Source organism: Phasianus colchicus, chromosome 20 (genome assembly GCF_987193195.1).
Source record: "Phasianus colchicus chromosome 20, bPhaCol1.hap1.1, whole genome shotgun sequence".
Lineage (NCBI taxonomy): Eukaryota > Metazoa > Chordata > Aves > Galliformes > Phasianidae > Phasianus > Phasianus colchicus.
In genome coordinates, this window is record NC_143455.1 from 8,358,407 (window position 1) to 8,379,007 (window position 20,601).

At 42.7% G+C, this 20,601-nt stretch overlaps 3 protein-coding genes and 1 non-coding gene across 19 annotated transcripts in view; 2 read left to right on the forward strand and 2 right to left on the reverse strand.

Moving 5' to 3' along the window:
- Window positions 1–3,827, forward strand: part of BPTF (bromodomain PHD finger transcription factor) — a 47,857-nt gene extending 44,030 nt beyond the window's left edge. For 4 of the 11 annotated variants that reach the window (XM_090121747.1, XM_090121749.1, XM_031598811.2 and 1 more), the window contains one exon: window positions 1,588–3,826. In XM_090121747.1, the coding sequence (XP_089977873.1) occupies window positions 1,588–1,624 (37 nt within the window). In that variant the 3' untranslated portion in view covers window positions 1,625–3,826. Of the gene's footprint in view, window positions 1–1,587 lie in introns of all 11 variants that reach the window. The other 7 variants (XM_031598805.2, XM_090121745.1, XM_090121746.1 and 4 more) reach the window with 4 other exon arrangements.
- A 436-nt stretch (window positions 3,828–4,263) lies between these two features.
- On the reverse strand, window positions 4,264–11,777 carry C20H17orf58 (chromosome 20 C17orf58 homolog). 2 transcript variants are annotated; one of them, XM_031598804.2, is made up of 5 exons: window positions 11,491–11,777; window positions 9,036–9,656; window positions 8,833–8,913; window positions 7,174–7,365; window positions 4,266–6,652 (listed from the first exon to the last, which is right to left on the reverse strand). In XM_031598804.2, the coding sequence occupies exons 1-5, from the start codon at window positions 11,552–11,554 to the stop codon at window positions 6,465–6,467; spliced, it is 1,146 nt and encodes a 381-aa protein (XP_031454664.1). In that variant the 5' UTR covers window positions 11,555–11,777; the 3' UTR covers window positions 4,266–6,464. The 2 variants fall into 2 exon arrangements, with proteins under 2 accessions (XP_089977951.1, XP_031454664.1); XM_090121825.1 differs by lacking the exon at window positions 7,174–7,365 and having other exon boundaries at window positions 4,264–6,652.
- A 752-nt stretch (window positions 11,778–12,529) lies between these two features.
- Window positions 12,530–12,602, reverse strand: TRNAR-CCG (transfer RNA arginine (anticodon CCG)). The gene has a single exon. It is a non-coding gene; the product is annotated as a tRNA-Arg (tRNA).
- Window positions 12,603–12,833: 231 nt separating this feature from the next.
- KPNA2 (karyopherin subunit alpha 2) lies at window positions 12,834–19,985 on the forward strand. 5 transcript variants are annotated; one of them, XM_031598803.2, is made up of 11 exons: window positions 12,834–12,921; window positions 15,104–15,216; window positions 15,316–15,453; window positions 15,899–15,987; window positions 16,639–16,907; window positions 17,602–17,696; window positions 17,789–18,052; window positions 18,657–18,890; window positions 18,981–19,163; window positions 19,269–19,418; window positions 19,516–19,985. In XM_031598803.2, exons 2-11 carry the CDS (start codon window positions 15,145–15,147, stop codon window positions 19,606–19,608), a joined length of 1,587 nt encoding a protein of 528 aa, XP_031454663.2. In that variant the 5' UTR covers window positions 12,834–12,921; window positions 15,104–15,144; the 3' UTR covers window positions 19,609–19,985. The 5 variants fall into 5 exon arrangements, with proteins under 5 accessions (XP_031454663.2, XP_089977948.1, XP_031454662.2 ...); XM_090121822.1 differs by lacking the exon at window positions 12,834–12,921 and adding an exon at window positions 14,285–14,303; XM_031598802.2 differs by lacking the exon at window positions 12,834–12,921 and adding an exon at window positions 14,306–14,371.
- Window positions 19,986–20,601: the final 616 nt, after the last annotated feature.

Below are 20,601 nucleotides of genomic sequence, written 5' to 3' on the forward strand. Positions count from 1 at the left end.
GTCATAGCTGCAGAAAACTTAAAGGGAATCATTTCTCAGGCAGGACATACTCTGTGCTGTTCTGAGTTTTAATTATGTTCTGCTGTGCATCAAATCCTTTTTAGTGGCTGAAAAGAGACTGTTCTTCTGTGAAGCTTATAATTCAAGGAAAGAACTTAAAATAGTTTGCTTCTCTAATCATTTTATAACTTACCTTATTTCAATTAGAGAGATAAATATGCTTTAAAAATAGATGAAAAACTAAATACAATTCAAATTTGAGTATTTAAAATCAAATTTTCTTTTCTAATGTTTTTCTGTAGAAAGACTGAAGAGTATTTCCCTAACATAGACACTTCTGAAAACGAATAGGCCACTGTACTATGGATTTTTCTATTGTCTATCTGTATCCTTGTTGTACTCCAACATGAGCCAACTGTAACTGAATTACAAATCTTGAATGCTTTTCAGCATTATACAGAAATCTGTATGTGTGTGGTAGTTAAATTTGTCCATCTGACTGTAACAGTCAAAACTAAGGTTCCTAGTCTAAGATATTAATGCAGGATTAAATTCATTTGTAATCAAGTAAATTGAACACTTTGCTTTATACCTACTGCTGTGGAAGCTCTAATCCAATGGGAGTAATATTGTTGAGAGAGGATGTGAGACCAGATGGATTAGACCAGCATTTTTCCTTCCCAATATAATACTGTAGTAATAATTTTTATTAGGTAGTTCTCAACTCATGTTTCTTTCATCATGCATTTGCTGATTATCCAGCGTCCAGTGCTTACACATTAATTTCATTGCTGCATTTTATTTGTTATTGTTTTTCATTTATACCATCTGTGTCCTTTCTTCTCTTGCAGATTGTGATATCTTTAGTCTGAACTGTTTTAACTGGAATCAGAAATTTCTTTTAATGTACAATTCAATAACATTAAATAGCCCTAAAAAATCCAGATCATTTGTCTAAAAAGTAAACAATGAGTATTTTTATTATTACCAGCAATCCTGCTGGTTAAACACAAATGTATTAACAGGAAAAAAAAGTCCCATTCCTGGAAAGCTATAATGAGAGAAATGAAAACTTCATCTCAAAAGCCATGTATTTCATTGTTTTATTTTCAGTCACTAATGAAATTGTGAATGTCAAAGAAGACTTTTGCTGAATGGTGATAAGCAAAGATGTGATTTTTTAATATGCCTGGTTCAGTTTTTTCTATTAAGTTAATCCAAGGATTTCTTGAATAAATTTAAGCTGAATACACCTTATTATAAATATTCACCTGTATAAATTATCTTTTTCCTTTCCTTTTGATGTACTACTGTTATGTAAACATGAGAATAAAACTGACTTCAGGCATTTTGAAATATTCCTGTGACACTGCAATTGGCAACTAGTGAAATATTTGTATACAGGACATGAAAATAAGAATAAAATTCAGGGAAAATTAAGTGGTTGTTTTGGAAGAGTTAAGACAGAAAAAAAAAAAAGAAGCAACACGATGGTTCCTAGTGATTTACCTGTGGCAACACCTTGCAGCAACTGTGTTTCCCAAAATGAAGGGTGCTTAATTCTTCACTTTCTTCTGTACTCTGCAGGTCCCATAACAACAAACTGCAGTCTACAGCTTCTTAGAGTTCTGCGTGTAAACCTAACAAACGAGCAAGAATCTGGTTGTCTGAAAGTTTTTAATTAAGAAGCCAGATGTTTTTAGTCAGGTTATCCTGACAAGACTCGATGTAAACTGCGTTTTTATTGGTCACAACAGTCAAATTATATCCTTGGCTTATTTTGTCCAAAGGACAAAGAAATAAAAATCAGCAGCACCACTTTCTTGTCAAGATCAAATTGTTGTACTATTGTGGCAGAAGCAGGAAAACTTTGTTTTGTTGAAGGAGAGAGAGAAAGAGCAAGAAAATAAAAAGATACAGTAAATGGGGTCAAGTTTAACTCCATGGAAATGCCACGTCTGTTCTTCAGTGAAGAAGCTGGTTTAAAGTCCACACAGAAAACTTTGACTGTATTTATTTATTGTTGCAAAAAAGACGCTTTTTTATTGCTGCCCTCATTTGTCAGCTAATTATTTTTTCTTATAAAATCCAGCCCCGGTCACATGTAATCCATTCTGTATCTTAACATGATTCCTGTAGGTAAAAGTACAAGAAGACCTCTAGATGTCTTTTCTTTCTATGAAAGGAGCTGCTATGTACACATGTGCACACACACAGAACTGGGAATCAACGATGAGTTTGTCATTCATGGTAGATTAAAAACAAGCCAGAACAATTAAGCTTGCATAAAGGTTGGGCTAAGTGGTCATGGACTACAGACTCTGTTGCCTTGAATATAACAGTACAATTTGTCATTTACTCTACACCAGACTGAAACGAGTAAAATCTATTTGAAGGTATCTTGTTTGTAAACATTTGTCAGATTCTAATTTTTTTCTTTTGTATTAAAATTCAAAATATGGATGTATATGAAACAAAATAAATGGAGATAATTGTTCTCCCCACACATGTAGGTGTCCTTGAGTGTGCGCTAATATGTTTGTAACGCTTTGGGGATCTGGTGGAAAGCAAAGGTATATTTCAAGTAAGTGGGGAGGGAAGTGGAAAAGGAGATCTGACTTGACTTGGCTCCAAAGGGAGCATTTAGAACTTCTCTTTTTTTAAGCAGCTGTTATCCCGTTATAAAATTCCTACAGTGGTGCCAAAATTACTGTAACAGATAACGTGGTAGGAAGCATTTGGTGAAATGTCACTGCCCACTGCTGAATTAAGTGATATTTTGCCAAGTACCCTAGAAATGTAAAGTACCAAGTGTAAGTGTATCTATGAGAGGCATTCTAGATGGCTTTGTTGTTTCCTGTATAAGGAGTTGCTGGCAAGAAGGATAAGCTGTAGTCAAAAGAAGATGCAATTTGCAGATGTTTCTTTTTCTTTCTCACTTGCATACTGCATAAATGACTTTCTCTGTTGTCTAGTTACTGAGCCATGATTTATATGCAGCTCTCCAACCATTTGACTTAAGCTTTTGCACTAATTCACAGTTAACTTCTGTTCAGTGAGCTGGGATTTCCCTGATGTATGAATAAGCTCCTTCTGGGTTTAACCTCACACCTTGCTATGCAAGAACCTTCTTTGTTGTTTTTTCTTAAAGATGTTGCTACTGACCACACTTTCTTATACTCACAGGCTCAGGTGTACAGATACTTCTGGGATAATTTTATCTAATAAAACCCATGTTTTTTGTACATGCAAATGTTGTCATTTAACCTATATGTGAAAATTAAAAATAATTGCTCAGTGTGAAAACAGTTATCCATTTACGCTTCTTGAAGTTAAAGAAGAGTAGTTGCATTTAGGTTCTGTTGTCCTTGACATTTAAGATAAAAATGCTGCATATTGTATGCATTGTGTTTTTAATGCAGAAAGGAAAAAATCACAGCTTCTAACAGTGTTTTAACATACCTTGCATTTCATCAAAACTTCGTAATATTTCTGTACTATATGACGTTTAAAACTTTCCTACCTGTAGGCAATAGATTGCTATGTTTTTAAAAACTTGTGGCAAACTGAAGAGTACTTTTTTTGTACCTTAAAGGACACATCATCCTAGACAAATAAAATAACGTGCTTGACTTTGATTTGGTGGTGTTTCTAATGAAACCATTGGTAATGTTGTGGTATATAGGTCTTGGCTTTTCTAGATTAGGTCTAATTGCTAGTGAATCAGTTTAATCAGGGAAATAATCCACATGATTTCATCTTGCTGAAAGTCGTCTTGTTTTTCAGTTGCCAATGAGTGTGGTGAGGCATTTTTCTTGATTTATTAGAGGTGATAGTTATAGTTAAATGGTGTTTCTAAATAAAAGCAGTCTTGTAAAAGTAATTAATTCCCACCTTCCTAAAAGTATGGTAAGTTCCTAAGATCTGTGATCTCTGTTCAGTCATCTTTTAATTTTTTATAAATAATAGCGTGTTTCAAAGTAGTCATGTATTGTAACATAGATTTTGATAATGTGAACCATTCCGGCTTGATTTTTGTTTCTCAGACAACTTTCAATCAATTTCCTATGACCTAAATTCAGTTCATCAAACGGTTAATGTGGATTTAAAGTTGGTTAAAAAGTCAAGCTTACCCAAAAGCTATGAATAGCCTCCTAGGAGGGCTGGAAGACAGCACTGCTCTACACCTGGATTTCTGTGTATTGGCTGCAGAATGTTCATGTGTGTTCTTGGGGGGGGGGGGGGAACAAAATGATTTTCTGTGGGATACTTAACTTAGCATAGCAACTATTGCATCTACGTAACATCTTTTCAGTGTGGTTAATGCTGCAGGTTTTTTAATGGTAAGTGCTACATTTTGGAATTCCACATGACTCAGAATGTTTTTCTTCAATGCTGTAGCATGTGATAGGTCTGGTAAGAAGAGGAAACAGTAGTTACGCTTCCCTCCAGCTGTATTTCAGTTGGGCTGTGAAATGCAGTGGTTTGATGCTTGGCTGTTGTGATAATATTTTAAGGAATGTCTTCCAAGAAGGAGAGGGAAGAGAAGATGTAATGCAAACAGGGGGAACAGAATACACTGCTCTTCAGGCTCGCTTCTAGAGCAACACTTGTACCTGAGGTAGCAGCAGAGGCTGTGTTGGTTGCTGGCCTTTTACTTTGGATTTGGATGTCATTGGCACTGGTATATTGTTATCTCTTCTGAGATAACATCTATGGCCATATCCCATTTTGGTTGTAGTTTTGCACCCGTGCTTTGCCTGCTTTAGATTACGATGATGTCTAGGAGGTGGGGATGGGTGCACAGTTGCTATTCTGGGCAGATGATTGATCTGGGACTTGCTCATTAGTCCCTGCACTGCATTTGAAAATAGAAACAAAGAAACTTGAGATGCACATGTAACCCTTCCTCCTTCCTTCCCCTGCCCCACCCTTAGAATCATTGCCAGGAATGGTTTTGCCAGATCAGGAGCCCTCTTAATTAAGTCTTGGGAAAATTCCACCTATGTAGCTATGCTCTATATGACCTCTTTCACACTGCAGAAGTGAGATGGTATATTTTAGATGAACACGAACTACTGGTGAGTTTATGTTCTATGGTAACAGTTTAGGTCCTAAAATGTAGGATGTTCACTATGACATTTTGTCTCCTATTCCAGATCAAGAATTATCTCATACATGCGACTTATCCCACATCCTCTGCTCCATAGCTTCTCAGTGACTCTAAACCAAGCTGCAGGTTTATCTGAGGTAGAATTGCTAAAAAGAAAAAAAAAAATTAAACCTTTTGTTGCCATTAAGATTCTAGTGGCTTATTTACTTTTGTCTTACTAATAATAGTAATTAGCAGATATTTTTCTACTCCATTGTATGAAGTAGGCAGACTTGAACTGTGTCTTAAAATCAGCAGGTGATCCTTCCAGCAAGGAGATGCTCCCATTTAATACTCTTTACATAATCTTTCTTGATCTTTTGAAACACAGAAAAACAGTGAACTGAGAACCCTGTGAACACTTTATTAATTTATTGTAAAGACTTAGAATTTGTGAATACTGACTGTTGGAGCAGTAAACGTTAAGAGATCCCCTTTGCAGAATGTTTATATAATTAAATTCTTAAATCTCCACCACTTAATGGTACTAAAAGGTTGTCTTTGATTCAGAATAACTCTTCTGATGTGCAAGTGCAAATTTGATAATTCTCATGGGAAGATAACATTCAGAACAGAGTTCTAAAGCTGAACTTTTAAGGAACTGACAAGGTAGCCAGGCATACAAAATGTGCTTGCAATTGCACACTCATTTTGCATTCCTTGGCATGAACTTCTGCCATAATTTGTAAGCCTAATTGGGCATTTGTGTTGTGTAGTTACTTGATTTGCTTTCAGTTAGTTGTTAATTATTCAAGAATATGAATACACTACTTTATAAGCTTTATATGAAAACTCAATTCTGTCTAAAGAAGTGTATTTGAGGAGACCAACATAATATGAAAGATACTTAGTTTTGTTGGTTTCTTTTGCATTAAATGTATATAATACTTAGAGCTGAGTGAAAACACAACTGACATTCTCTATAGATTTGACATCCTCTAAGGTTTGTTTGAGGTGAAGGGGTTGGAAATACGGTTACTTCTTGTGTACCTAAGAACCATGTCTTCAGAATTTCACTTTACAATCACTACAGATTATTAGTGGTACGTTATAGCAGAGGAGGCAATAGCCTGTGGCTCTGAAAACAGCTAGAGCACGTTTATGACCAGTTACTGTAGATGGACTTTTGTGCTCTGTTACAGGTAGCTAGTCAGAACATTCAGCGAGTGTTTGCTACAGCACAAATGCGAGTGTTATCACAATCAGTTTCAGGCATCACTAGAACTACCTCCCACTGTTGCTCATTCATTATATGTATTCTGGTAGGTGAATTCTACTGCTGCCTGCATTACAGGAGGAGCTTACTGAAGCCTTATCTACATTTAATGCGAGCCCCTTGCACTTTGCGGTTCCTTTTTCTGTTGAATCTCTTCACATAGTTGCTGCTGCTTGCAAGCAAGCCATCCCCTGGTCTCAGGTGCCCACGCAGGAATTGCACTAGGTTTGCAGGGATCTGTCTTCTCTTCTGGTAGATCTGACCCATCACAATGTATCTGCTGCCTGCAAGGGAAATGAGATTTCTGTGTTACGAAGAAAACATTGATTCATTCACTGCACTCACATTAAAGACAATAGATCTATGAATAGATAAAAAGTTAGACCCTAGCAAAATACATCCTGGGACTTAGGGGTTGTACTTGCATGTGAATTAATTATTCAGCTGTACTGCAACTAGAAGGTTTAGTGGGGAAATGCTGGTATTTGATAAATCTGCAATTAGAATGGAAACTAGCCTATTTACAAAGAGCTTATGCTCCTGCTTAATTTTATTTAAGCAATCCTGGAAACCCTTGCAGTCATCTCAGAACTGGGTAAAGTTGAAGGGCTGTACTGCTACCTGGTTTCTTCATGCAGGTGGGTCTCTTACCAAGTTGCAGAAGTGGGGTAGAAAAAACCCTCCAGTTTAAGCACTTTTTCTTTCAAAATAACACAACCCAGGATGAGCCTTTTGAACAGAGGCAAACTAAAATTGCACTGCATGCAGGAGGAACAGTAGAGTGGATTTAGCTGGAATTGTTTACCAAGTTTGAAGTCTGGACATGGTTTGTTGCAGTTGAAAGAATCCACAACTAGAATGTGAACTCGGAAGAAGAAGCCATCAGGAGTAATATACAGGCGACTCATCTTGTACAGTCCATCACTATTTACCAAAAGTGTAATCAAGTGGACTCCACTCCCCAGTCTTTCCATGTTATAAACAATTCCATTCACTGCTGTTTTAAGTGCAAAAAAAAAAGAAGCATCAGATTACATATCGTAGTGGTAACTCACGGTAAATGTGAAGACACATTTAAAATACTGTAAATACCAGCACAAAAATTTGGTGCAGTAATGGGCAGGACTGAGAGTAGAAGTTGCTTTGAATGATGACATCGGATGACTTACTAACATTTCTGTTCTTTACAGCTCTGAGATCTAAGTGAAGTTTATAAAGAGGTTCAAAATAAAGCGATGGTTTTAGAACTGTTCCTCACCTCGATATTCAAAATACTTACGTGACAAAGTCAAACTTACAAGATTTAGACACTACAGTGTAGTCCAAAGCTAACCTACTAATAAACCACTTTGGCTTTGAAAGGAAAGGCCCTCATCACATCAAGCAGCAAGGGCACCAAGAAGGCAATGTCATGCTGTCAGACAATTTCTTCATGCTATCTACTCAATTCCTGGTTTTAATAAGTAGTGGAAATGGAAAACAACCGTGTTAGGTGTTAAGAACTTCTGTAACTGGCATTCTACCCACACCACTGAGAACTTTGAGTCTGTGGCTGTAAACATAGAGAACTGAGAAATGCTCTCTATGATCACAGCAGTGGAACTTGGCTGATGTCTTTTTTTGTACCTGGCTTCTTCGGTGTAAGACTTGGAGGAGGCTGCTATTAAGAAAGGCTGAAAGGTCCAAAGGTTTGTCACTGTAAGGCCTATGTTTGACAGGAATGCATGAGAGTTGTAAAACAAATAATAATAAAAATACATAACATTTGTAGAAAGCACTTCCTGACTTCTCTATTTAGAGAAAACAGATGTCTTGTAATGTGTTTATATTCTGCAAATGGAAACATCTGCTACCAGTAGGCATGTATTTTGCTCATCTCTTAAAATACTGTGGGAAAAAGTTGCTATTTGACGTCATAAGTGTAAGGAAAGATTTCAGTCAGAAAATGCTCTTCAGTACAAAATTACCCAGTTATTTTCTAACATCTTTAGCTATGTCAGCTAAACAAGGACTGAAGGCATGAGTCCTAAGGAACGTCATGAAGAATCCTCCATACCGAACGCATGCTGTTTGGGTTACTATTTATTTTTGTTTGCATCTTTACCCCCCAGATCATAAACTTGTTCTAAGTAGTGTGGGCTGTTATACAGCTACAATGTTTAACGTCAGAGTATTGAACACTGTTGGTCTTCAATTCTGTAGATCAGCAACAAGAGCACTGTTTTCTGCACCAGAGTGGAAAGTAGAGGAAATGGGGAAAAAGAGCACTGGTCCAAGGCAGAGAAGGAGTAATGTAAGACTTGGTACTATTGTCACAGTTCTCTTATAAATAGCTGTGATGGCTCCCTTTAATGCACTTAATGATTATGTAGTGAAATAGTACCCTAAAAGCAGAAGTGAAGTGTCAAAGAGTACATCAACAAAGATGGCCTTGGCTTTGTATGCCTTATGGAAAACAGCTTACCAAATTCACTTGTGCAATAGGCCTCCACTTCATCTCTCTCTTTCCTGCACTCAGTCAGACATGCCTTCTCCATATCAGCACCTAGAACAGGCACAGAGACTGAGGGACAGCAATGTGCCCTTCTGGGATATTTTCTTCAAATTATGGCACCCAACCTTTGGAAAGCTCACAGTGTTCCTTACTGGAGCAGTCTCCTCCCTTACCTTTCTTCAGCATGCTGAAATGGTCTGGCAAGCTGGGTGGCTGGCGGTTGGTGACCCAGGAGGGTTTGCTGATCATTTTCCACAGTTCAGTGCTTTTGTAGGGGTTTATCTTGCCTGGTCGGTTGAAATGATCCAGCACGTTAGGATCAGCTGACTCTGCTGTTCCAGAGTCTAGAAAAGGATGAGTCCCCAGTAAGGATGTGATCTTATGATAGGAAGTTGCTGTGTGCTGGAAATGAGCAGACACACTGTTAGCAGCCTCAGCCAGCCGCCTGTCCGCCTGCTTTCTGTTTGCCTGATTCAAGTCAAAGGAGGTGGGAAAAGGCCCCTCGCTTGCAGGTTCCAGAGGCAGGGTCCCTCCATACTGCTGGAGGTGTTTCCTCAGCCCTGTGCTGTTTTCTGTAGAAGGCTTGGTTCGTTTCTTTTTGTCTGAAGAGAAGGAGGTGATTTCAGGAGGTTTTGGGTGCTGCAGGTTGGTGAGAGACAGAAATTGGTGTTCGGTGGGATCCTCTCTAGAGGTGGCCCAGGCTGGCAGTTTGGCTTGGCCAGGTGTAGCATCTGCTGAGTTACACCCATATTTGCTGAGAGACTGGCTGGCTTTCTCAGGACAGGGCAGGGATCCTACATTAAAAAAAAAAGAAAGAGAGAGAGAGCAAGTCAGAATTGGTTCTTATTCCGTGCCCATGTGAATGGGAAGTACCTGGCAGATTGGAGTGTCTGCTCCATAAATGAGGCCTTCAAGTGCATGATGGTATAACTCACAGCTCAACTGATAAAACAGAGCTCTTCATTTGTCTGTATTCAGCCACAGAAGGCCTGATACAGAGAATGCAGCTGTGAGCAAAACACAGGAGATTTGCATTTTTACTTTATTATTGTTGTAAATTAAAAACATGACTTCTAAACAAACCCTTTTCTCAAAAGCCTGAATCTCCAGGGAGCATCTGAGGAAACAAAATTCACATTGCCGTTTGGGCTGCTTATTTAAAAGACCATGACAACAGAACTATTTGGTTTTCCCATCCATAGGATGCCTTATTGACAATGTCATCTGGACTTTTCAGCGGCTTTCGGCTTTGAACGCTACTGAAAAGATCTTTATCCGCAGTTTTGGATCTCTGACTTTTGCACTGCAGAGTTGTATGGGAGTCCAAGAAGACCTAGTCTGGTAGCTAGGCTATTGCTGCTGAGTAACAATTATTTCAAGCCTTTTCTTAAGCTGAGAGGACGAGCTGAAAAAGACAGGAAGCGTCTGGGACTGCAGCGACAAAGGGACAGGCTTAATGGCACTGCTTGTGCAAGCCGGGCAGTTACCTAGAGCTTAGTTTATATTTCACCTTGATTGCTCAGAGCTCACAAAGCAAAAGACTTTTCTTTTATGCTGGGAAGAGAGAAATTGCCTCTTGCAGTTCTCTCTCCTTGTGCTCGAGCCCTCCTTTAGTTGGCCAGTGTAGAGTTTTAGAGCAGTTCACCCACACACAGCCGCTGTCTGGGTGTTCGCTCTCTGTGGTCAGCACTGTGTAGGAGGCTGATCCCGACTGCTTATGTGAAAAGAGATATTTGACTTACACAGATGAACAACATCCTGGTTTATCTTCCATAACCGACTTTCAGCTGCTGACCTTGCCATTTCTCCCCCTCTGCTCTCACCAGCTGCTGTCATGGGAAAGATTCCCTGATATTTGGGCTGGCCACATGTAAAGTCAAAAGAATGCCCATGAAGAAAAGGGTGGAAGAAGTCCAAGCAAGGAAAGTAATAGGCAAGGGTGTTATGGAGCTGTTCCCATATGAAGCTGTGTGCTCTGAACAGGTGTTTTAGATTTGGCTTTTATAAATGCACTTTTCTGTCAGTTTATTGAGCCCTCTCAGTCATGGGCTGTAACGAGAAATGGTTCATTTTCCCTACTCCATCTGTTCAAGATGCTGAGCCTCATTCTGCTACACCAGTGCGTTCCTGTGCACCTCTTGCAACCTAAGAAATACAACTGCACCATCATCAGTTCCCGGACTTCTCCTTCCTTATGGAAAACATCATCTTTAGTTGCAGAAATAAGATACACATTTGTTCACGACAGCTTGCTCCGGGGGATAAATTCTAGACCTAGAATTTATCAGTGCAGAGAAAGAGAGTAAAAGGGCACAACCACACGCAAATGGAGAAATCCCACATGCAGAAGGAAGGCAAACTTCACCTGCAGACCAGTGCAGGCAGGATGGATGCAGAGCACCAGCTGCCTCCTGCTTCGGGCAGGTGCTCCTCGTTCTTTCTGACCCCAACAAAGCAGCTGCTACAGTTTACATTCCCAACCCGTTTCTTTCCTGAGCCTTTCCGTGATCAGCGCTACAACTTGCTGGAGTGCGGGCTGCTTTGGTGAGAATTTGTGGAAATGCCTGTAACCTCCCGTATCACCGCAGACAGATGTGTGCCCAGCCCCGCTGCGCGTGTGGAACTTACCGGCCGCCGAGCTGCAAGACGATCTAATGACAAAGCAGAGGAGCCAGAGCGCTTCGGTTGTCATTTTGAAGTCAAAGTTTTGTTTTTCTTTTTTTTCTTTCTTTCTTTCTTTTTTTTTTTTTTTCCAGCCTCAAAATGAAGCGGAGTCTTTTACGCCCTTCCCCCGATTCATGCTAATGAGAGGCAGCCTTAGGGGAAACGGGAACCGCTGCCGGACAGCCCCCTGGAGCAGCACCAAGCCCGCACCCACAGCCCGCAGTGCGCGACGGGTGGACGGGAGGGTCAGAGCGAGCTTTGGGCCGGGGCAGCGCCTCGCTCTGCCCGTGGAATTGCTCCGAGGAGAGCCGGGGAGCGCGAGGCTCTGCTGGGCGCGGAGCCGCCGTGCGGGCGGCGGATGGGCGCTTCGGCAGCCAAGGCTGAGCGCTACGGGAGGAACCCGAGGGCTCCAACCGCGCGGCCGGAGCATCGCCCGCCCGGGGGCCGCTCCTGTGCAGCGGTGATCGCCCGGCGCGAGGGGAAGCCCTGCGGACCGCAGACCCCGCTTTATGTCTCAATGTTACACCCCAAGCCAACCCCGATGCGTTTAAGCGGGTTTATCCCACTGAAACAGGCGGCCTCGTTACCGGACCGAAGCCCCGTTGTGGCCACCGGAACGGCCGCGTCGCAGCTCCCGGCGCTGAGAGCCGCCTCGGGCAGCGCAGCCACGGCCCGGCTCTCCGCGCTGCGGAGCGGGTGTCTGAAGTACCGGCACCGCCCGGCGGCTCTGCGGAGCCCCTCACCGCTCGCTCAGCCGCACGGCGAAGCGGCGACCGCTCCGCTCCGCGCACCTCACGGCTGCTCCGAGGGGAAGGACGGGGCGGCGGTACCGGCACCGCGCTCGGCACCCCGCCGGCAGGGCAGCGGCTGAGGGACTCGGAGCCGCGTAGGGTTGCGGCCAAAAGTGTGGAGTGCGGGATCGCACGCGCTGCGCTCCGAGCTACTCGGCGGGAGATCCCCGCGCTGAATAAATATACTGAGCTGCCACAAAACATCGGCGGCACGACCCAGATGGGACTCGAACCCACAATCCCCAGCTCCGGAGGCTGATGCCTTATCCATTAGGCCACTGGGTCACCCAGCAAAAGCTGCGAGCGCCGTGCCGTAAGAGCCCCGCCCGGCGGCGCTCGCTCCGCCCCTGCAGCGCTTCAATGTCCTCCCTGCTCGTGAGCGGGAGGCCCCGCCCCCGTCAGCTCCTCCCCGAGGCTCCGCCCCCTGAGCTTCGCGCGGGCCCGTGCGGCCCTCAGAGGCGGGCTCGCGCCTCGGCCCCTCCCTCCCCTGTCCCGCGCGCCTCTGTCACGCGCGGTGGCCGTTGGTTCCCTCAGCGCGGCGCGAGGACGTGAGCGCCGTTCCCTCAGCACGGGTGGCTGCCTGAGGAGATCCGCCTTTCCCGAGGTCCTCTCCTTTAAAAACTCCCCCTCACGGCCTCCCGAACCGCCGTTTCCCGCCCCTCGGCTGCGGTGCTGCGCCGGCAGCAGCCCCGCCCCGCCCCGCCGCATCTCCTCCGCTCGCAGCGTTCACCCGTGAGCGGTCGCGGCGTTTTTCCCTTCTGTTCTCCCCGCGCTGTCCCGATTACCTCAGCCGCAGTTCAGTCTCTGCAGGGCCGCCCATCCCACCCGGGCCGCGCGGCCCGTTCTGCAGTAACGTGTTGGCTTCCCTCAGCTGCCCGCCCTCACCGCCCTTTAGGCCGCCGTCCCGTGTGTGGAAGAGGCCTTCAAGCGGGCAGCGCGCAGCTCGGCTCCCTGCGGCCCTCCCTGCCCTGCCCTGCCCTGCCCTGCCCTGCCCTGCCCTGCTCCACACGGCGCCCTCCAACCGGTGATGACCATCTCTGCACACCTCTGTGCCTCTTCTTTGGCCCCCCGGGTGTTTTAGCTCAATTTCTACTTCGAAACTGCTTTTTTTTTTATGTTATTTTCCCCATCTGCCATTTCGGTTGACTGATGTGCTTTCTCTCCTCTTGGCTTCCTTACCCTTGCTTGAGCGGTGAGGGATGTTATTATAAAGAGCAGCACAGGAAGGCACAAAACCAGCTGTGTAAAACGTGGCTGGTAATTCCTTCTTCGCTCCGTTTATCTTTGCTCTGTGCCTCTCCAGATCGGTGCGGTCTGTGTGATGCAGTGGTTTAATTGGCAGGGATCAGTGTGCATGTTTACCCCGACTTGTCCTTTAGAGGCATTGTAGTGCTGGGGTTCTGGCAGCCGTGGTTCCTTGGTTGGGATCCACAGTAACGATTGTATGATTTTATTTTGATTCGCACTAATTGCTGCTGGATTGCCTTAAATTCCTGTATGCCACATTGGGATCACGCGGGGGATCTCAGTAGAAGCCCTCGATGGCTGATGGTTAGTGGTGCAGAAATGAGGCTGTACGTGAGGAAATGAGGTGTTACTGACGCAAATCGCTCAGGACGGGCAGCACGAGTGAGAAAAACCTGCATGCTCTCAGCCCGCTCCGGGTACAGTAAACCCGTGGCCACCCCGCTCGTTGCCCGGGCGCCATGAAACTACAAATCCCAGCATGCCACGGCCGTCAGTCCCCAGGGTTCCGGCCCCACGTGCGGCGCGTTGGATGCTGGGAGTTGTAGTGCCGGGAGGGGGGCGGCCGTTTGAGTGCGTGACGTTCGCTGAGCTCTTCCGGAAGAACGGCGGAGATTTTCTCCTTTTCATCGCGAGATGAGCTGCATTTCAAACTGGCCAATCAGAACGTTGCTATGGCTCGAACTGGCCAATGGCAGAGGGAGGGAGCGGGAAATTTAAATCCCGCCTGGAGCCGCTGAGGTTAGTGGTAGCGTGGTCTTTGGCTGGGGAGGTAGGAGGGCGGCTTGTGTGCGGTGCCTGCAGCCGAGGTGCGGAGCCGGAAAGGAAGGGGGTATTGTAGAGGTGCAGTGAGGAGCAGGGTGCGGTGCAGTGGGGGTGTAGAGCGTGTGCTGCTGTGTCTGAAGGGACTGTGCTCTGTTGGCGGTGGGGCATGCCGGCGCTCTCGGCTCCTGCTCCGGAGCTTTCTGGGTCTCTGCGGTCTCGTGCTGCTGCTGAAAATGAATCTGATGGGGTTGGCGCCTCCCGGAGGGGTTTTCTTGTTTTGGTGGGGCTGTGTCTGAGATGAACGTAGCTTTTCTGTAGTGGTTCACATCGGAGCTGGCCTTGTTGTGGAGGCCTGCTTCGTTGCTGGCGTAGCTGCTACTGGCTGTACCGACGTGGTGAGCTCGCTCAGAGGGCGTTCCTGGTGCTAGGGCTCTGCTCTTCTCGAGAAGGGCTGGGGTGGGTGTGGGTGGTGAGCCTGTGCCATAGATATAACGATGTAACGGTAATAGCTTATATGTGCTAAAACGCTGTCTATGGGAATGAAAACTATGTTTGTGACTCAGAGGGTGTTAAAATGCGTTCTGTTAATGTTAGAGGCTGCTATAACAGCTAAGCTTCTTAAAAAGGCAGCTTGTTATGTTACTAGTATCTTTAATCAAGTCAGAGGGTGTTAATGTAATTGCTATTCTCTTGGATTCAATTCTTGAGTCTACCTTCTTAATTTGTGTTCCTGTGACCTAAGCTTCTAGTGTTTACCATTTACTCTGATTTTTCAGGCTTTTTTCTCTCCTCGTTTCTCTTTTGAACTCTAAGCAAGATGTCCTCCAATGAGAATACCAATACAGCAGCTCGCTTGAACAGATTCAAAAACAAAGGAAAAGATACTACAGTAAGTACTCAGATGCAAGTAAATATTATAGCTAGCTATCAATACTTTATAAATAGAGTAATAAAAGTAAAGAACTTAATATGAATGTATTTTCTCCAGGAAATGAGAAGGCGGCGTATTGAAGTCAATGTAGAACTGAGGAAAGCTAAAAAAGATGACCAGATGCTTAAAAGAAGAAATGTTAGCACTTTTCCAGATGATGCCACTTCTCCCCTTCAGGAAAATAGGAGCAATCAGGTAAGTAGGTACCCAGAACAAGCACACTTCACTGGCCACACAAATACAAATTTCTTCTCTTGTGGGACATTGCACAGTTACATTCACATTATCAACTGAAGGCTGTGATGATTACTTTAATAGACTACAACTTAGATCCTTAAGTACTTTGTGAGCATGTGCAATATTTATACTCTTCTCTGTGCTGCTGATGAGGTATCTTGTAAAGAGCTTGGGCAGTTGTGTAAACTTGCTGTCTCCATGTATCAGTATCAGTCACGTGAAACAATGTTTTCAATCGTTCAAATAAAAGTAGATTAAACTAGCTGAATTTTTTGGAGTGTCACATAAGGGCCTAACTTCTATGGAAGGACGTGACTGAACTGTGGCCTCTTCCTAGCATTGTGTAAAGGCTTCTGCAGATGTGTGTCTCCCACCAAAGTGCTCATGGAACTTTTTTGTACAGGTTTCTGCACACTGGTCTGTTGAAGAAATAGTCAAAGGAGTTAATAGCAATAATATGGAGCTTCAATTGCAGGCTACTCAAGCTGCCAGGTAAGGACATCAGAGGTAACCAGCTCTGTGCGCAAGTCAGTAACTAGGCGTGGTCAAAGGTTTGGCTTGTGAGCCTAAACACTGAAGGGCAACAACTGTGGCTCTTCTCATCAGACAGCACTTCAACAGACACATAAATTGGCTTTACATACAATGTTTAGGAATAATTATTTTAGTCACAATATTATAGAGACCATGTGGCTTCTGAATGTTCAGAGTGCAAGTATGCCAAACTTCCTCTCACCTTATCAGATCTAAAGTCTAAGTTGCTAAACTCTAGTAAGCTTTTATATAACTTCAGTGCTGCTTCTGACAGTCTCTACCCTTTTGTCTATTGAGCCATGTCTATCGACTTGGATGTATTATAACTTGCAGGTCTGCTTTGCTTCTGGAGTTGTAACAGAACCTCTTGTGAAGTAAAGACATACCTAAACAATGCTCACCAGTTTAGGAAGCTAGTATTTAAGCTGTCTGTAGCTTGTCTGAATTTTCTCTTCTTGTATTTTCACTTTGCCTACCTTAATCTTTCTCTCTCACTTGTTTTTTTTGCTCTCACTTTTTGTTGTGGATTATTTTATACTGACTTAGTGGAATCTGTTGTTCAGATCTCTGCAGACATAAATAACACTTCCTGTTTGTATCCCTCCTTAGGAAACTCCTTTCAAGAGAGAAGCAACCCCCCATAGACAACATAATTCAGGCTGGTTTGATTCCAAAATTTGTCTCCTTCTTGAGTAGAGCAGACTGTAGTCCTATTCAGTTTGAATCTGCCTGGGCGCTTACCAACATCGCTTCTGGCACATCAGAGCAAACCAAGGCAGTAGTAGATGGTGGGGCTATTCCAGCCTTTATTTCACTTCTGGCCTCCCCTCACATTCACATCAGTGAACAAGCTGTGTGGGCATTAGGAAATATTGCAGGTATGTCAATATGCTACATAACTTTCAAACCTATTCCCTTCTCTTGAAATAAGAGAACACTATTAGTGATTTGCTGTGTATAGCATGCTGAACTTGGAAACTACCTTGGTGATGTTCAAGTACATACATGATCTACAATGTAGAGTATGCTATGGACAAGTCTTTACCTTCAGTTTTGGCTTATGTCATGTATAACCTGGCAACCTGTAAGTTGTATTAAATGGGTCACACATTAAAATTCAAGTTTCAAAAAGCTATATAACCATGCTGTGACACAGAACTTTTCCCCTAGAGGCTTTTGACTTCTATCAGTGAGCTCTTCTGTGTATGCTGACTTGAAGGAGGAAGCAAGTGGCTCATGTAATTGTATATGTGATGGCCAGTGCTCTTTGCTTTGTAACAGTTACTAGTAGTTTCATATCAATGAGTGTACTGAAGTTTCTCATGCACCTTTCAGGATTACTTGATCTGCCAATGTTGAATCCCATTCTCCAGAATATAGTATTATAACTGCATTGTTGTTTTCTTACACTTGTGTTTTTATTGGCATAAGACTTAACAATCAAAATATTCCTTCTTCCAATTTTCCTTATTTCTTATCTAGCCCTTAAGTGTAGTATCATGTTCCATTATGAATGATTGTATTCATGCATACTTCTATTCCTTAACAGGTGTTTTTTCATTATCTTTATAGGGGATGGTTCTATCTACAGGGATCTAGTTATTAAATTTGGTGCAATTGAACCACTGCTGACTCTACTAGCTGTTCCTGATCTCTCTTCGCTGGCTGTAAGTTTACAGTGTTACTCAAAGTACAATTGCCGATGAGTGAGCCAAGAGTTAAAGTAACAGATGTTAATGGTTTGTTTCAACTCTTGCAGTCTGGATATTTACGGAATGTTACCTGGACCCTCTCAAACTTGTGTCGTAACAAGAATCCTGCACCACCCATAGAAGCTATTGAGCAGATTCTTCCAACTCTCGTCCGACTCTTGCATCATGATGATCATGAGGTGTTAGCAGACACGTGCTGGGCACTCTCCTACCTAACAGATGGTTCCAATGACAGGATAGAAGTTGTTGTGAAAACTGGATTGGTGCCACAGCTCGTCAAACTGCTGGGATGTGGTGAACTGCCAATAGTGGTAAGCTATCGGGCATGAAAGTTGCCATTGCTTGACTTGAGTTGTGGATAAAACTGAGGTTATAATAGCATTCATTTAAACTGAAGGGTCTTTTCATACAGAAATCTGAAGCTTGTTCCAGATTTTGTGTACATAAGCCTTGAGCTTCTATCTTGACTGAAAACTATCCCAGATGAGGCATAAACTACTGTTGAAGAGTGACCTTGACACATGATGAATGGCTTTTACACACAGGGCCAGGATGACGATCAACGTTCCTTAAAGCTTGGCTTCAATTCTACACTATAGTTGGAAATACTCCCTCCAAGAACAGTGTTTAGAATTGGGCTCTTTGCATAATGTAACTACATTGCATCACTGGTATAATTACTATATCAATACTTAAACTTTCTGTCTTGAGTAGTTTGCAGATGAGTCTCGAAGGTATGTAGTCTTAGTGTGTTTAATGTCTGTCTATATAATGCTCATTATGAGCTTTAAGCTTGTCTTATCAAGCTGTTAACTAGAAGACTGGAGCAGAGAGTCATAAATGATGGCTGTTTCTTCAAGCATGGTTTAGATGACACTGTTTTTTTCCTAAGTACTGCTTTCACATCTGTTCCAGACTCCTTCACTGAGAGCCATAGGAAATATTGTTACTGGTACTGATGAGCAGACACAGATTGTTATTGATTCAGGAGCCCTATCTGTCTTTCCGAGTCTCCTATCTCATCATAAAAACAACATTCAAAAAGAAGCTGCATGGACAATGTCCAACATCACAGCTGGACGTCAGAACCAGATTCAGCAAGTTGTAGATCATGGCCTTGTGCCATATCTCATTGGTGTTCTGAGGAAGGTAAACAAAAGTTGCATCTGCTGTGCTATGGCTTTGGCCATTATTGTTGTCTGTATTCTAATACTTTTTTTTTTTTTTTAACTTTCACAGGGAGATTTCAAATCTCAAAAAGAAGCTGTGTGGGCTGTGACTAACTACACAAGTGGTGGAACAATTGACCAGATTGTGTATCTTGTTCAGGCTGGTGTTGTTGAGCCTCTACTGAATCTCCTCACTGCTAAAGACAGCAAAACTGTGCTAGTAATTTTGGATGCTGTTTCTAATATCTTCCTGGTATGTGGATGCAGTATACTCAGTTGCTGTCCAGGTTGCTGCCAGATGGTTTTTCAGTAGAGTTAGTACCATACACCTTTGTTACTTCATAATTGTCTTTTCCAGGCTGCTGAGAAGATAAATGAGACTGAGAAACTTTGCCTCATGATTGAAGAGTGTGGAGGTCTAGACAAAATTGAAGCTCTTCAGTCACATGAAAATGAACAGGTGTACAAGGCCTCAGCCACCCTGATTGAAAAATATTTCTCAGCAGAAGTAAGTGGCTGCTATGTAACTTCACTCTGCTTTTGTATTCTAGCACTGATTAATTGATTAAAATGTTACTGATCTTTCCAACTTTGTTTCCTTCTAGGAGGAGGAGGACCAGAATGTTGTACCAGAATCTACTGCTGCTAGTTATACTTTCCAAATTCAGGGCAGTGCTCCTGATACTTTCAACTTCTAGATGCTGGATACACTGCAACCACCTACAAGCCATTTGGTGTACAAATGCTGCCACTTCTGTGTCTTAATAGCCCCTCTTTTTTTTTTTTTGTGACCTCTAGCACTTTGTCCAACTGAAACATACTTGAACAGTTCAAAACTGTACATATGTGAATTTTTAACTGTTAAATTCATTCTGACATTCTTGTAAATACATCTTCTCACTTCTGTCTTCTAGCCTTTTACTGTCTCTGTCTTACAAAAAAATGCAAGTAGGTAATATAAGCTTCTTTTTAAATGTAACCCCTTGCTCTGTGTAATATATTAGAATCAAAACACTGAGTAAGCTTTTAAGGAGGATTCATTTCAAGTTCAATAAAGTGTTAACAGTACATCAAATTAATTGTGTCAATTGCTTTCCTGAATGGGGACTGGTATGGTAAATGCCATGAATCAAAACATACATAATGGTAAGAATGCCATTACAAATCATGAAACTTGACTCCAAAGTTGGTTAATCAATGGTAAGTACATTCAGATAGTCTTAGCATAGGTCCTTAGAGCTTAAAGAAGTTACCTTAGTTACCTGCTTAAAAAGGGAACTTTATAATAATATCTGGTCTTGTGTTATGTACCCTCATGTCTATCTTAAAATGCTTATATGAGTCAGATTTGGATGCAACTCAGTTCTTCACAAAAGATATCTGATCTTTAAGTGGTAGCTTTTCCTAAATAAATTACTGTTATTCTTATGTGTTGTTACTACTTCAGCAAGGACTCATTTGAAGTAGTGGATACCATTCTCACTTTGGTTACTGTATGCAAGGCTACTATGGTCTGTTACACAAAAGTAAAAGTGGCTGATCTATGTATGCTTCAGCAGGAGTTCCAGCTAAAGAATAAATGTGATAATAGGAGTAGAAATCTGCTGTGCTACAGCAAATGGGGCCAAGCTTATACTTACACAAATTTCTCAGATTTTCAAATAGCTTTAATTTATGATAAAAGTGTTGAT